The sequence below is a fragment of the Aptenodytes patagonicus genome, chromosome 7 (genome assembly GCF_965638725.1).
Source record: "Aptenodytes patagonicus chromosome 7, bAptPat1.pri.cur, whole genome shotgun sequence".
Taxonomy (NCBI): Eukaryota; Metazoa; Chordata; class Aves; order Sphenisciformes; family Spheniscidae; genus Aptenodytes; species Aptenodytes patagonicus.
Window position 1 is genome coordinate 31355788 of NC_134955.1, and position 16680 is coordinate 31372467.

Genomic DNA, 16680 nt, shown 5'->3' on the forward strand with positions numbered 1-16680 from the left:
CAGAAGGCAATATAAAATGCCAGAAAGACCTTTGTATGATGTTAAGTCCAGAAAGATCTTTAAAATAGCAAAAGGATTGTATTATTGTTTGTCCTACAGCTCTACGGAAACTGTGGAGCAGAAGTGTTTGTGTGGGAGGGGGCAAGGCACAAAGCATTCAATGAGGGATGACATAAGTGAGTATGCATTGCTTCCCACTTCAGTTTTTAGTGCAGGTTTTTATTTTCAGGGCAAAATTCCCCTCTGGCAGCAGTCTGATCGAGACTTAACTCAGAAGTCCTGCAAGATACTATACACAAAGTATCAGATGAAAAGCTTAAAAGATATACCTGATGAGTTCTTTGATCCTCTTAGTGATGATATGGAAGTCTGCATCTCAGCCACGCTGTAACACAGAAATAAAGAGTAGCGAGATTGGACTTTGCACGTTCGTTTTCAGACAAAATATTGATGTAAGTAATACTCCAGAATACAAGACTCTGCACTTAGTAGAATATAGGCTGTAACAGATAAGCTCAAAAACAAACTTTCCCTGGTGGGCAGCCTTGTTCTTGTATTAGAGAAATTAGTAAGTAACAAGACACATTCATTTGTTGGACCAAAAAAGCAAATTCAATTTTCATTTTCCCTCTTATTTCACTCCCGAATGAAATTAAAAGTTGCTGATGTTGTAAGACTGTCTGAATAGGAAAAAAAAAAAGAAAAAAGAAAGGCCTCATGCATATTTTTAATGCTTTCACTTTTGAGAGATCTACAATAACCTCACCTTCTTTTCCCATCATCCCTATAATTTGTGCCAATCTCACTGGTGGAGCTCACTTCATCATAACCAGAGCAAGACACCTCTAGGACTGCCTGATCCACAGAGCTGCGTGAATCCCTCTTTGATGGACTGTCCGGTTTCTCATCTCCCGACTCTGATGAACCAACATCAACCACCTCACACTGGGGCGCTGGAACTTCCACTAGTTCCAGAGAAGTATCACTGTCGTTCTCATCTTTGTTTCTTGCTGTTTGAGCAGTAGCTCCATTCTCCTGTCTTGGAGGGGTGGATGTAGTAACTTTTTCTCCTTTAGGAACCTTTCCACCCTTGACTTTCCGGACAGGCTTACAGTCAGTTATATCTTGTTCTGTATCACTGTTCTCTGGCACGTGGGCTGCCCTCAGAGTTTTCTTCTTCCTTAACTTTCTCCTCCTCCTGTTCCCTTTTTCTGCTGCGACTACAGCAGTTGCCGTCTGTTGCTCGGATGGTTCTGCTGACAATTTGAGAGTTTTATCCATTGGCATTTCTAGAAGGACTGAATGCTTTGGAAGAGAAATGCTGCACTGATCCAGTAAAAAGCTTTCAGTCACTGTATCATTTGCTTCTCTCTTGCTGAAAACAGACAGTGAATGAGGAGAAGGGTTCTCAGGAAGTCCAGCCTTTCCCCTGTCCACAGCAGGCTTGTGAACATCTTGATTAGCGTGTTGGAAACAAGCTGCCAGCTCTGATAGGGATATAGTTGCAGAGATAACTGGATACACTGAAGTTTTCTGGTTGGTCTCTTCTGAAGAAAATAGACTAGTGTTATATTCAATCTGTACAGCAATAAATATTTATGCAAAATCGCTTTCTCTGCATTTTTTTGTTTATACTAAGTTGTGCACGTAAAGTACATATTCCTACATGTTGAAAGCTATGTGCACATGCAGATCTGCTATTTCAGTCTGCTATGCAGCCTTTAAAAAACATAGCTGGGGAATAAAATGTTTATCTGTGTACCCAGAAGCAAAGGAATGGGGCACATCATTCAACTTGCTGGCTGACTATATGCTTTTAAAGTTCTGACAAACAACCTTTGGTGAATCCTACATTGTCGGCTTAAGATGCTGCCACCCTTCACTGTGTGCTGCCTTACCAGCTGTTACCACTGCTGTAGGACTGGTATTAACCAATGCATGCCTAATACGTCTCAGCTGCTTAGCAACATAGTTTGAAGACCTTGTGCTTAACCCATCTGCATTAGTTATTTCTACCAAGTTACTTGGACTTAACTTAAGGTAGATGAGTCATGCACAACCCACTCTGCAACATCGTACATTCCATCCTGGGAATGGCAGCACTGTAAGCCATCAGGGTAAGATTTGTTAGTTCATCTGTGGTGGACTAAGCGATGGGGCGAACATACTCTTCCTGTCATTTTAACTTGAAGCTAATATGAACAAATGAATCCAACTTCTCAACTGAGACAGGCTAAGAGCACAGGTAGCATCTCACAGCTGTGCTTCCCACACCCTAAAATTCCCCAGTTGCATTTGCAATAACTATAGTCCAGAACAGGATGTTTTAAAAGTTCATTTATTGCAGTGCATTTATTGGGTGGGATTCCTCAACGTGAATGGGAAGCTGGCAGTATTTGAAACACTTCCCTGCTTCAGTCTCTTAAGAAACCAGCAAATTAAACCTACAGCAATGCTTAGACAAAGCTGTTGGACTGTTTAACACATCACAGTACAAATTTGATGCTTTGGAATTACACATCCAGCTAGAGACAGCTTAAATGTGAACATCTCGCCCCACACCTTCCTCAGGTGGGAATTTCCAAGATAAAACTAAAACTTGTTGACAGTGTAGGGTATATCATATTTAAAGTAAATCAATGGAAAGCGGTTTTTCCCCCAACCCGTAACTGTAATACACAGCTGCAACCTGCTAGAAAACCTTCTATACAGAAGAAATGAATGCTTAGATGAGGTTTAAACAGTTACTGTGCTGAACTATACTGGGAAGAAGGCACACAAACCTAAATTCTGCATACACCTCTAACATCATGCATCCCTCATTTCCCACAGGAAGGGGGAGGGAAGGAACTTGGTCACTTTAAAACAAAACAAACAGGAAAATAGGAGTAACCAGCAACTTAAACTGAAACTTCTAAAACGAAAAGTTATTAATTCTCAGCACTTGGACTACTGCAGGTGTTAGAAAAGGAAGTAGGAAATCACCACAGTAGTGCAAGAAAACAGAATCACTCGGTTCTGCAGGTGGGAGAGATTGCTGGTAGTTAGGGGAAATCAAATGCAATCAGCTCCTTCAAAACAAGGCTGAGCTGACCTCCTAGGGAAGCTGACAAGCCAGATGTTCAACCCCCAGAAAGCAGACAGTCTGCCCTCAGAGAGAATTCCTCTCCCCCAAATTACAGAATTTACCTCATGGTAAATGCTTATTTTCCCCCAAAGTTACCAAATTCATTTGATGGCAGACACTCATTTTAAATGTAGCACATATAGAAGTTGATCTATACCAAAACCACATTAATTTGACAAACAAACATCAAAAGAACATTCTTGCTTTTAATATGACAAAAATAAGTTTGTAGGAAACTGACAAATATGCTAATGTGATGAAGACATTTTTAAAGTAATTATTTAAGTAATAAAGATGAACCTTCAATGTATAGCTGTATTTATGAGGAAAAAACTAAAACACCTCTTCAGCTTCTGTTGCGCCTGCACAGACATCAATGAAGTCTGAAGATTCTGCAAGCAAGACACTTTATGCCACTGCAGCTAGTGATCACTAAATCTTTATTCTGAATTTTACAACTCTAACATTAAAGAAAAATGACACCTCTCTTCATTGATGTTTAAATATAACAGAATGGCATATGCCAATAAAAATGGGAAAGCGAAGGAAAGCTAAGTCTTAACAAGGCAAACAAACTCAAAAGCTGATTCTCCCCCCCACAAGTTTATTTTACTTTACCCCTAGAGCTTCATAATCCCTGTCAAATCCTCCAAAAAGAGATGAGGCAAAATTCACAATACTACATTAATGCAATGCAGCACAGTGGAATACAGGAAATGCAATGATGACTAAAAAAAGCACAAAGAGCACTATTTATACAGAATTCTACATCTGAAGCAAACTGCAAAAAGGTAAAAAACCCTTCAAATTCCTGTATTTACAGAAGCCTAAGCTTCAATTCAGCCAACACTTATCTTGTGCTTGAGAAAAAAAAAAATGCTTATAAAAGTAGAACAGCATGGCTTTTACCAATACTATTTTCCACTTCAGATGAAGGAAAAAAAAATTGTGTTGGCTATATTTATCTTTAACAAGGATCTTACTTATGAATCTTTATCTCAAATTATCTAAGTTAAGGGTTTGGGTAAGTGACATTGTTATGGCAGACAAACAACTGTCATTAGAGTCACCCTGCTTGACTTCACAGGCTCTTAGGAAAGTAAAGGATGATTGAGCTTTTAATGTTCAGTTTGTACCTTCAGTCACAGTAGCAAGTTGCAGTGGAAAGTACCAATAGCATTTAAGCCTTTGACCACAGGCTACAGTACATGAGTTTTAGGGGTTTTAAACTGTCTAAATAAAGAGTTAGCAATTTCAGCTATAGCCGTTAAGATCTCATTTTTCTGAAGCAGTAGCTCTCACATTAGTAGTTCAGTTAACTCAGCGGTTTCTCCTCCAGACAAAAATGAACACATACCTTCATTGGTAGCCCTCCCCTACTCACTCCCACTCCCCTCACATGAGTGAACAGTGCCTAACATCCTTCTTACAGTAAATTGTTTACTGAAATCACAAATAAGATTGCATGAACTTTGAATGAGCATCTCCAGACCAGTGGGATTTCGAGAGATGGAACGGGGAGAAGACGGATTGTTATTTTTAATATCACAAATTATACTCTTTGTGCTTATCCAGCAGGGCCCAAGAACACAGAATACTCTTAACGTAGTTGGTCATAATTTTTTTAAGAGAGATCTTCAGGCGTGCATTTTTCCTTTATAGGCAGATTTTCAGCTACCAATGCCCGTTAAATGATGCAGAGTAAAAGACAGAAATTACAGGGGAGGTTTTAAGGTTTGGGTTTTTTTTATTAACTAAATTATTCTGAGAAGATGTAACCTTCAAATTACTTTAAAAATAGAACAAACATGAAAACTAGAAACCTGTATGTGCATATGACTACAATTTGCATGTGCTTAACAATTTCAAAAACGTGGAATCCATTTGGATGTGTTGTAAAGAAGGTCCCAGTTTCTAAGACTATTAAGTTGACAAAGTCCTACACAAGTTAATGGGAGTTCACCCCTGCACAACAGGCTGCAGGTTTGAGACCCAACTTACATTATTCCAGGGAAAAAAAAAAATATTTCCCTTATTTTCTTAAAGCTAGTTCTCTTAAAACAAAGAGAAGCCACACATACCATCCTTCTGCTCTACCTCTTCTGCTCGTGAAGCACATGGAGAGCTCTGGAGTACAGAATTCACATTTTCTTCTGAGCCTTTTGGAGACAGAGGTTCCCGTTTAACTTGTACTGAGGAGTCAGGAGGAGTGGCAGGTGTGATGCCAGAAGACTGGAATGGTGATGGCATGTTTACATGAACAGAAGCTCCCAGTGGAGCTACAGAAGATGACAAAGTGTCCAAAAGGGGCAGAAAGGAGCCTGCAGGAATTAAGTCAGCTGCTATCTGAGATTTGCTATTTCTTCTCTCACTTAAGACACTGCAGGAAATTTGCTCTGACAGTTCAGAAGGTTCATACGTTTCTAATGGCAAAAGAGGAGAGAGAGGAAAAAAAAAAAACCAGAACAAAAATATTCACATCTTACAATAAAATTTAGTGGTGCCAAGAGCTCATTTCTTGTGGACACACAGGCAAGAAAGAGAAAAATTTGTAAAAAAGCCACTAGATGGCACTACCAAAGACCACAGCTCACACTTGCACAATAGACTTCAATATTGAAAGCCTACAATTTTATTGTACATTTTAAATGAGTGAATTCAAGTTAAATGCAATTTTTACAAGATGCTGAGTTCAAAGAACATGAGAGTCAGCATTCCACTGCTGTAGTTTTATGGTATCTCATACCTTGTAGCCCCTGCAAGATCTGGATTCTCTGACTTCTCAGCGTACTCATTTCCATGGTTATCTGCAAAACAGTTGTGGTTTAAATCAGTCCTACTTAAGGCAGTTTTTCAGGCTGCTAGCTTCTAGTTCAGACAGTCTCAAAAGCCCACAGTTACCTGTTGCTTTAATACAAGGAACCGTTGAACCTCAACATATGCAGCCTGCAAGGCAGCTCTAGCCTGCAAGAGACTGCTGTCCACACTATGCAGGGACTTGCTTAACTCTTCTTCCCTCAGCGATATAGCCAACAACTGGTCTACCTGAGAACGTTCTGAAAAAGAAACAAAATTTAGAGTATAATTGTACCTGACAATACATTAAAATACATTACACATGATATCTCAATAAATACTGCCACCTCAGAATGTAAAAGTCACGTAAATTAGGTCAAGCATCAATATTCATACAAGAAGCTGAAAAGGAATACCTATGCACAGGAACATCTACATGAAAGAGGAGCAAAGTCGAGTATTCCTCTTTACAGGATCTCAACCTTGACTCTAGTAACTTTATTTCCATCATAGCTTTGCCAGCTCTGATTTAATTTAGTTGAACAAAGTCATCCTCTTCCACAAAGATCTTTTGTTGAAGAACATGCGTACATAAAGTACAAATACACACATTCCATTAATGTAATCAAAAAGACAAAGGCAAATTTAACCTAAACAAGATTTAAATTATTCAGTTAATCCAGAGGCCAAGGAAAGGCAGCTTAAGAGAAGAACCACCCAATGATAAAAAAATCATTTACTATCCAGGATGATTTTGGGCTGTGAGACTCATGTTTGCAATCTCTTGTGAAAGAGTCTGAGCACTGTACTCAGTAAAAGATCCTCCTATACTCCTTTCTAAAGTCCTCTGGCATTACAGAGATTCTCCAAGTGAATTAAGTTTCAGTTTGTGCTTAGTTTCATTCAGGTTATAGTTTCCTTTAGTAGATCTACTACAGTAATGATGATGCTGAAGCAAAGTAATGGGAAAGAGAGATTTTACCAAGTTGAATGTGTTATTAGTCTCCATAATAGATACTAGTCATTGAAGACAGAGACTGATAAAAACCTCCACCTTTTCAATTAGTGAAATATTAGTTCCCACAAGAAGATCCATATTAATTGCCCTGCATTCCGAACAACTCCTAATGTAAATAAATAATTAAAAAACCAAAAATGGAACATTTGAAACCTATCTTCCGGACCCCAGAGCTCCCAGATGGTGATGCAATGATTTAGTTCCCAAAGAAAATATTCTCCCTAAATCACAGGTGGTCAATTTTGATACGCAGTGATGTGGATGTGTTAGGCATGTGTCATGGTTTAACCTCAGTTGGCAACTAAGCACCACACAGCTGCTTGCTCACCCTCCCCCCCTGGTGGGATGGTGGAGAGAATCGGAAGAGCAAAAGTAAGAAAACTTGTGGGTTGAGATAAGAACAGTTTAATACTTGAAATAATAGAACAATAATAATAATAAAAAATTGTAAGGGGGGGGAGGGGGAGAGAGAGAGAGAGAACACAGGGGGAAAAAAAAACAGGTGATGCAATTGCTCACCACCCGCTGACCAACACCCAGCCAGTCCTCGAGCAGCAATCGCTGCCCCCCAGCCAACTCCCCTCAGCTTATATACTGAGCATGACGTCATATGGTATGGAATGTCCCTTTGGCCAGTTTGGGTCAGCTGTCCTGGCTGTGCTCCCTCCCAGCTTCTTGTGCACCTCCTGGCTTGCAGAGTATGGGAAACTGAAAAGTCCTTGACTTAGTATAAACACTGCTTAGCAACAACTAAAACATCAGTGTGTTATCACATTATTCTCATGCTAAATCCAAAACACAGCACTGTACCAACTACTAGGAAGAAAATTAACTCTGTCCCAGCAGAAATCAGGACAGCATGTTTGAGAAAGACCTGTCTAATGCCAGAATAAGAGTTTTCTTTCGTCAGGAGCAGGAAGGAATGAGGCATTCCACATTCATTTCCATTAAGGACAGGGAAGGAGGAGTCAAAAGATAAAAAGTATTGACAGAGATGTCAAAAACAGAACACAGCCCAAGTTATGCAGAGTACAAGTTTTCTGGTGAGACCACCCAGAAGTAGAAAGGGAAAGCTGCATGGCTGAATTAGAAGGGTGTGATGGGTGCTTCTCCCTTCAGAACTTCCATCCGAAGAGGCAACAAACCTCTCTTCCCTGAGCAGGGGAAAGCAAAGGTCCCATCTGTGCAACCAGGAACATGAACTGCAGACAGAAAAGAGGCACAAAGCCTTCTCTTAGAAATAACTTCTGACAAATTAAGATGGGACTCTTCAGAGAAGAATGTGTTGCATACCTGAGAGCAGTCCACCATCTTCAGTAAGAGCCCAAGAAGCACCAAAGTAACATTAAGGAACTACCATTTTAGCCAAGTCAAAAATATTACTAGGTATTTACAACCTCTATATTAGATGCACATATGTATGATACTCACTCACCTTTTTTACCTTTGATTTTTCTTCTCTTATTCTTTCTTTCTAGACTAGGGATTTCAGGAGAAGATCCCTCCTGCAAGTAAAATCATTTATTAACAAGTTACAAGAGCAATTTTGCCTAAATCAAAAAGTCAAACACCCACCGTCTTTTCAACCATTACTTGTACCCACAGAGAAGAATATACAATTAATTTTGCACATTCTTGTATAACTCATCCTTCCCTCTGCCCTTTAAAGAGAGAGGGCAACAAAGTGAGTGCCATGTTTTCATCTCAACTAGGAAGAAGTATTAAATAAGCTGACAGCCTTCTACTTGCTCAGATGTTTAAGACCACACTTGGGTCAGATTTTCTGCTCTACAGTTTTAGTTGAAGGTCTAGAGGATTAAATCAGTGAGGAATTAAAATTATCGCTTCTGCATATAACAAAACCATTTTGAGGATTTTGATCAGAAACATTTTTTTCCCCCTTTGGGTAAGTCCAAGACAGGACAGCAAAACAAATTCAGACTTAAGGATATCATTTTAAGTATATAATTTTGTAAAAAGGGTTGTCTTTCCTTGCTTGACCTCAAAACCAGGAACATCTAAGGAAAACAAATTTCTACTACAGTCTAGCTTCCATTTGTTTGAAACACCAAGATCCTTGCTACAACACCAAATACTTCCACGGAAGTATTTTAATAGCTCTTGTTTACCAGCATAGCATGCCAGTTACCAAATAAAAATTAAAGAGCATTTGCCATTCCTACTAATTAAAAAAAGATTAAGCCGAAGTCCTACACTAGGAAGGCAGAAATGGAAAAGATTCTTAAAGAAAATTAAGTCAAACAAGCAAATTAGTTTGAGGCTATCAATGTATAAGACAATCAAATGGAGAAAGTCCTCCTTGCGGAGTTCATTCTAAGGTTGAATGACCATTGACAGGGAAAAAACATTTTTTAGTGCACCAAAGCTGGACAAAATTGCACACTTACTCCAGTTGCTCTTCGTTTCTTTCCAATTCCTTGGCTGTCATTCTGCTCAGTACCAGATGTGCAGCTACTGTCTGTAGCTGCATCTATGTTATTAGACACTGCAAGAAGTGAAGCATTATTTGAAGCTGGACAATTTTCTTCTGAGATTTCTAGTACATTTTGTTTTTCGAGAAGAGGTGTTCTCTTCTCTGAGCTCTCCTGGTCTTGTTTTGTGAGGCTTGTGACCTCAGAGGTGGCCTGTAGGCTGTGTCTCCTTCCACTAGTCTCAGTTCTTTCAGACATAAATGTCGACAAAGGAAGAGAAGATGTCTCCCGTTTCAAGTCAGCCTCAATGTCAGTGCTTGCCTCATACCCCGATGTTATGTGATGTGAGTGGCTGGCTGCAGTTATTTGCCTTTGCCCACTTTCATTTATTTTGGCTTGTTCACTGAAGAAGCTATACGCAGAAGGATTTCTGTCTGCAATGACACTGCTTTCAGAAAAGCTACGTTTTCTGGCTGAGCCAGGCACTGCTAAGGAAATCCCTTCCCACTGGAATCCTTCCAGAGTAGACAGATCAGATTCTTCACCGAGTTCTAGACCCTCTTGCTCATTTTGAACAAGAGGCACCATTTCTATGCCAAACCTTTAACAAGATAAAAAGAAAAATAAATACACATGTAACAAGCGAGCTAAATCTAGAAAAAAGCCTCCCCCTTCCCCAAATGCACATTACTGCTTTAAGAGATCTGGCAACTCATTACACTGGTATTCTGTGCTTTCTGTCTCATCTGGCAATGGAATATCTTTTGTGTATCACAAAATCAGATTTAATGGCTAAGAACTGACAGCATGATTTCCAAGTCAGAAATCATGTTGTTATAATTATTCCAAACCAAGTTAGGAATAAGCAAATATGACATCTTTTCAAGATGCTTCAAAAACTTCAGGTTTAAAGAAAGTTTCAAAAGTGGAGTATTATAAAACTGCTTCCTCTAAACACAAAACCAAACTGCGTATCAGATTAAAAGATTAACAAATGGAAGAGGGAGCATTTATTCTGCCTGCAGCAATGCAAGCATTTCTTGCACTCCTGAATAAATGAAGAAATAAGCAACTGTCACAGCACTGTTTACATCCTGATTGCATTTTTACATTCTTCCGCTTAGAACTTGAAAAGCAAATATATTGCTAGTGTCCATATTCAGATATTAAGCAACGATTATGAACTGATCAGAATCTTTTCTGAGCAGCAGACTACTATTACTTACCTATGGATAGACATCCACACAAGCAATCATACAAACTCAAAATTATTTGTATACGCAAAAGATCGTGGTATAGCAAGCTTCATTCTGAAGTCTTACTTTTAGGATTCTGGAATTCATTTCAGATTTGGAGAAAAACAACCCTCCCCCCTCAACACACACACACAGAGTCATGATTAGATCTGAAAGCTACCAACCTTGGTAAACCTTTGCCAAGTTCCTGTTTCTTCTTGGTTACCTGCTGGATGACTTGATCCCAGTTTACATTTCGGCGAGAGGCACTAAGAATCTGCCTGAGGGTGGGTTTAAGCCCCGACTCCTTCTCAGTCTCACTTCTCCGATGGCCACTCACATTCCGAATGCGCCGTGCATTATTGAGATTGGGCTCTGGAAGATGTGTCCCGACTTTGCTCTTCAGACTAATATGTCGTGTCAGGTCTCTTTGCAGAGAGGCAGGGAGGCCAAGTTTGCTTAAATCAGGAAGAAGAAGGCCTAGTGACTGGCTTCCTCCTTTTTGCAGCTCATGATCTGAAGGATTTTCAAAACCTTCCATTTCAAAGTGATCATGTGACTTGACACGCTCTTCATCCCCTTCTCCATCCTGTGAGGAGGTTTTCAAATCCACATGCAAATGGTCCTGACTGCTTGATGGAGAAACTGTGGATTCCATCTGAAATGTAGAATCTTTTAGATCAGCAGAAGCGATATTTGAAGCAGCTGGCTTTTCATCATCTTCCTTTTCAGAGGTGGCAGGTTTACCTTCTGGAGTGTTACAGGGTAAACAAGGACTAACAGAAGAACCCAACTTTTCAACTCTTGCTTCTGACTTCTCACTTCCTGTTAAATCATCATCGCTCACATCTTCTAAAGAATCTAGTCTGAACTCATTCTTTGGCGATGCTTTCCCAGTTTCTTCCCTATTCTGGTCACTTGTATCCTTGCAAGAGCTTAAGGGAGCATTTTGCAAGGAATGGTTGGACTGAACATCTTTGGGGTTTTGTTCTGCTTCACTTAAGTTATTAACAGGCTCCCCAAGATTGCTAGCAAGCACATCTTTGTTGTCGTGTAAGTTACCAGCACATGCACCATGCAGCTTCAATGAGTAAGAGGAGAAACTGTTTGTTTCCAAGTTCAGTGCATTCAAATGATTCTGCTCTTCACCACTAGTTGAAGATAACAGAAGCTTGATATTTTTTAAGAGACTGTTTGTGTCTTGCTTTGGGGAAGATAACTTCATATCTGTGATATTCAGAAGAGGGGATTTCAGTGATGGCATCTTATTACTTCTGCCATCATCTTTGTCAGGCTTTTCAACACTGGAAGTGTCTTTCATTACCTTGCAAGAATCAAGGTGATCTGAGGTTACATTAGAAGGGGAAGATGCTTCCCATTTTTTAAGTTTTGAAAGGCTAACATTGGCTTCACAAGTTTTTCCTTTCATTGAAGAATCAGTAAGAGGCATAAATACAGAATCTATTTTATCCGGAGTTTTAGAAACATTATCTTCAGACCGTGGTTGCTGCTCTGCAGCTTTCTGGGATGGGTAAGGAGTCCAGCGATACATTTTATCTCTGGAAGGACTGCCACTTTTTCCACTGGCTCTGGAAGTTTTGCTTTCCGGTTGCTTCGATGTACCAAAATCCAACGCCCCCTCAGAAGGAAGTTTATCACTAGTAAAATCAAGCAAGTCACTCCTATTTTTTCGATCTCTGTATGGCGGAACATCAATGTCTTTCTCCTGCCGCTGCCATGCATATCTTTCCTTATTATATTTAATTGGCTCTACCGAATATGTATCTCCTGAGCTTCCAAAATTCCAGCCATTTGCACCATGAGGACTAGATTTCCAGTTTCCTCCATAACTCTTCAAATTCCAGCTAGAAAAATGACCTGTTCCTTCTGAGTGCCAAGTAGAATTTCTCTCCCTAGCACTGTGATGCCAATTTGATGTTCCTCCTCCCCGCCCACTTGGATGCCAAACATTTCCAGAATTCCCATAGTTATGCCGATTTGAAGAGCTTCCTGAAGCGTTTTGGTGCCACCCAGAGCGTCCCCTTGAGCCACCTGAATGCCTGTTTATATTAAGGTTCCTCTGAGAGTGTGAAAATTTGCCTTGTCTAGGACTAATATAATCATCCTTTTCCCACTTCCAGTCCCTTTGTAATGCGTTATGATGATGCCACGATGACTGATCATAAGCTTCTCTTTCTTTGTAAGTAGTTCTTTCTTCTCGCCTTCTCTGTGTTCTCCTATCATCACATTCTAATTCTTGGTTTGCACAGCTTGGTTCAGCTTGCCTACAAAACAATTGAGAAAAACCTACATTCTGATGCCGTTCCACTGAAATCCAACAGCACACAAGCCTCATGCATTTTATTTGCACTGGGAAGAAAACTTTTTTTTTTTTAATAAAAAGAAACAGAGAACTTATTTAGCTGCCTTACTCTTCAGGCTTCTGTAGTGTTTGACCTTCAAAACTAATGTTGTATCTTTACTTAAATATGATCTTTCAAAACTGTTCTTACAAGAACAACTGATTTGGTGCAAGAGCAGTTCAATAGACTAATTCTTAAATATTTCTGTTTAACTCAGAAGAGAATATTCCTTTCTCTTTACTAGTTACTGGACTAATAAGAAACAAACAAAAAGAAAGCTTTATTCTGTTGTATAATCTTTGTAATTTGAGTAATCTTGATAGACAAAAAATTCATTAGTAGTGAGATTATTTTTTCTGAACACTATTCTGTTGGTGTTAGGTGGTGTAACTAGAGTGAATCAATACAAAATAGAAGGAAAAAGTTAGGCTGAGAAAAGCAGTTATTCTACTTACTGGAGGAAACAATTGAGATCCTGTCTCAGTTTATAAAGCTTAAGTTAAAACACAGATATAAAACATCCACAGAAGTTGTACTTCAGTTACAAAAATATTTTGTCTTGTTTTAACCAACAAAGTTGAACAATCCACAGCATGCAATGCTGAGTCTGTATGAGCATGATCTACTGCCCTTTGGATAGTACTTGTAGTTGGCAACTTATCATGAACACGTGGTAAATTATCACATGTACATTTAAAGATAAATGCTACAACACCGACAGGGTTAGCAGTCTAAACGTTCTAAGTATTTATTCTACCAAATGAGGAGATTTTATTAAAAGTTTTTCCAAAAACTGAATACAGAAATGCTTCTTTCTGACGTTACATGAATACATTCATTCTAGATCCCTGGACAAGCAAGACAGAAAACTTTCACACTACTGCACAGAAACAATTGATTTGAGTAAACTGAAAATTCATATTGTACCACCCTTTAAGTTTTCAACACATTCCAGTTTTGCTAAAAGATGCACAAATAATTACTCTCTAATGGGAAATGGGCTACTGCATAAGATAAAGTGAGCTCTAAGACAAAAATTCAAAGAAACAATGTCTAAGTGATACTGTAAGTTCTAGGAGCTGACTCAACTGGATTATGATCTAATGGAAACAATTTTGCAGTATTAGTAATTTAATCTATGTACTTTCTCCGCCCCCCCCCCCCCCCCCCCCACCCGGCATCCAGCAAAGAGATTTCCTAAGATTTTAGTTGCCTCAGAATACCACTGTACTGACAGCATTACTCCTTTACCATAAAACCAGGAAAAGTGACATAGTTGCTACCTACATTGACCAATATGAAAACATAACCATTGCGCAGTACATAATAGGAACAGCCTAGTATGACAGAATGGTGTCAAAACCAAATAATCTCCACAGATTTGTGCACTTGGAGACGTTAACTGAAATTTCTAGCCACAGCAAGCAAAAGCTTCTTTCAAAAATCATATGCCCCTTTAATACCATCGCCATGCCATAAAGCTATTCAAACAATATATTCCCAACTGGAACATCATATTGGCAATGCACACTTGCAGAGTCACATGGAAGATAAAAGGCAATACTTATTACTCCCTGCAGCCTTCTATTTCATGGTGAGCCACTAGAATTATGTTTAGCTAATGGTAAGCAGTAAGATAAAACAGGTAAGAAATTTCATTCAAGGATTATGGGATTTCAGTGTGACATTGACAGAACAAGCCAATTCATTTTAAAAAGTCAGATTAAAGTTTTATAACAAAGCATGTTTAGCAACAGTTTCTAAAATGCCACGTTCCTATAGACAGCTCCCACCCCAAACAATATTAGCACTACTGTCACATTTATTAAGCCTTTCAGTTAAATGGGTATCAATTATTAAAATAAAAACATTAGGGCTCTCAAAACACAAGATTCCACACTGGGGACTGTTCTTATCCATAATGGAGAATAGTTTTATTCCTTACTAGTAGTAGATCAACAGAACAAGAACATTCAGCAGAATCACCTTTACATGTTGAAACTACAATATCCACATAGGTCTCCTGGATTGTTCTCGTTAACAAGTACACTAGCTACAGGCAGTTTACGTTTCATAAGCACCTAAGCCCTAGGAGCGTATCCCAACTGTGTTAGAAGCAATTCTATCACCTAAGAGGAGAAAGGAAAACTCACCGGTTCCGTTCCTTCCTTTGCTTAATTAGTTGAATGAGTTCTTTGTCAAGGTATTCTTCTTCTGCCTCTTCTTTCTCTTCCTCTTTTCTGTCATGGGCATCAACATTGTCTTTGTGCAGCTGGCTGGAGATGTGCTTGGCATATGCTGACAAACCCACCAGTGTCACCCTGCACACCCGGCATTCATGATTGCTGTCCCTAGGAAGAGAGGCAGAGGGTGGACTTTCAGCTCTGCCAACAGGCATGGCAGGTATCTCTGGCCTTACTTTGTTTCCTCTGAATGTGCTTGCGTTCAAGGCAACTAGGTTTTGCTCAGTATATTTAAGTTACTTGAATTCTTTGGCTTTTTCTTTCAAGGTCTAGTTTTTTTGATGGTCAGTTTTTAAAAGATTTTTTTCCAACAATCAAGAGGTAAAAGACTTGGTAATAAAGCTGCGTTAACTGGGAGGAGGAATTCTTCTTGAATTGTTGTACTCAAAATCTTTTCAGAGGAAACATAGTGAGCGAGGAGGCAGAGTGGAAGGCTTACAGAGCTAGCAGGAGCTGCTCTGAAGCCCATCCATGGTGCCAGCTGCACTGGGGAAGCCTGGTGACAGCTTCTACATTTAATCCTTGCCTTGAGCCTTCCCCCAGTGAAATTTAGAAAAGGGAGGAGGCAGTACATGGATACAGCCAATCCCGATACAACATAACCTAAACTGGGACAGCTGAGACTGCTGCCTGGAATCCAAAGACTCCACAGCACAGCGAGTGATGGGAGGGTGTCTTCAGTTCACTGTACTTTATTTGGTTCAAGTGTGCATGAGGTCTGCTTTCTACTTTGGAGGACTTATCTTAAAAAATACAGAAATTATTTCAGCTGGAGGAAGTTGACAGCTGTGTCAGACAAATGGCTTTACTCATGTTTCAGTGAATACTGGATTAAGGTTACAACTTTTTTTCTTTTTTTTTTTTTTCTTTTTTTTATTACGAAATTCAGATTTCTAAAAATACCTTATTTGTTCTCCTGACAAATCCTTTCAGTACTCCACTGTTAAGGAAATACATTGTTAATAATAAACCTAAACAAGGAACATATGTTCACCAGTTAAAAAGTCAGAAAAAACTTAATGAGAGCATAGTCCACTGCAAATAACTCAGCGGGACCAAGTTGGGACTTATTGCCAGCCTCCACAATGCCTTCTTCAATTCTACCATTTAATTCATAAAAGCAGATTTACATATCCCCATGGCACACTTGAGACCAAAGTCTTGTAACAGTAGCATTATAATACCAACACACAGTTCATGACTGGGGTCAAAAAAATGGGATCCACAAAGGAAAAAGACAAACATGAATCCTTGTTTTTTTAGAGAAAAGTTAAAAATAAAATGAGAAAAAGATCAAAAGATGCACCTTCACTCAAGATATTAAGCCAACATCCTTATCAGAGTGGTTAATGGAGTATCAGCAGCTATGTTTTATTTATCCTGGAAATCTGTGGTTTTCCTTCTAATGTAGTTGAGATATTTAACCAGTGCAGTCATTCAGGCACAGCTAGAGTGCATTTTATTTT

General features: G+C 39.2%; 1 protein-coding gene across 3 annotated transcripts in view; it reads right to left on the bottom strand.

Moving 5' to 3' along the window:
* ZNF106 (zinc finger protein 106) overlaps positions 1–16680 on the bottom strand; it is a 45284-nt gene that overhangs the window by 14260 nt on the left and 14344 nt on the right. Inside the window, exons 4-12 of one of the 3 annotated variants that reach the window (XM_076344677.1) lie at positions 15125–15322; positions 10794–12893; positions 9350–9974; positions 8377–8446; positions 6029–6183; positions 5874–5934; positions 5209–5550; positions 767–1544; positions 330–385 (exon numbers count right to left, since the gene is read on the bottom strand). In XM_076344677.1, coding sequence (XP_076200792.1) covers positions 330–385; positions 767–1544; positions 5209–5550; positions 5874–5934; positions 6029–6183; positions 8377–8446; positions 9350–9974; positions 10794–12893; positions 15125–15322 — 4385 coding nt within the window. Of the gene's footprint in view, positions 1–329; positions 386–766; positions 1548–5208; positions 5551–5873; positions 5935–6028; positions 6184–8376; positions 8447–9349; positions 9975–10793; positions 12894–15124; positions 15323–16680 lie in introns of all 3 variants that reach the window. The other 2 variants (XM_076344676.1, XM_076344678.1) reach the window with 2 other exon arrangements.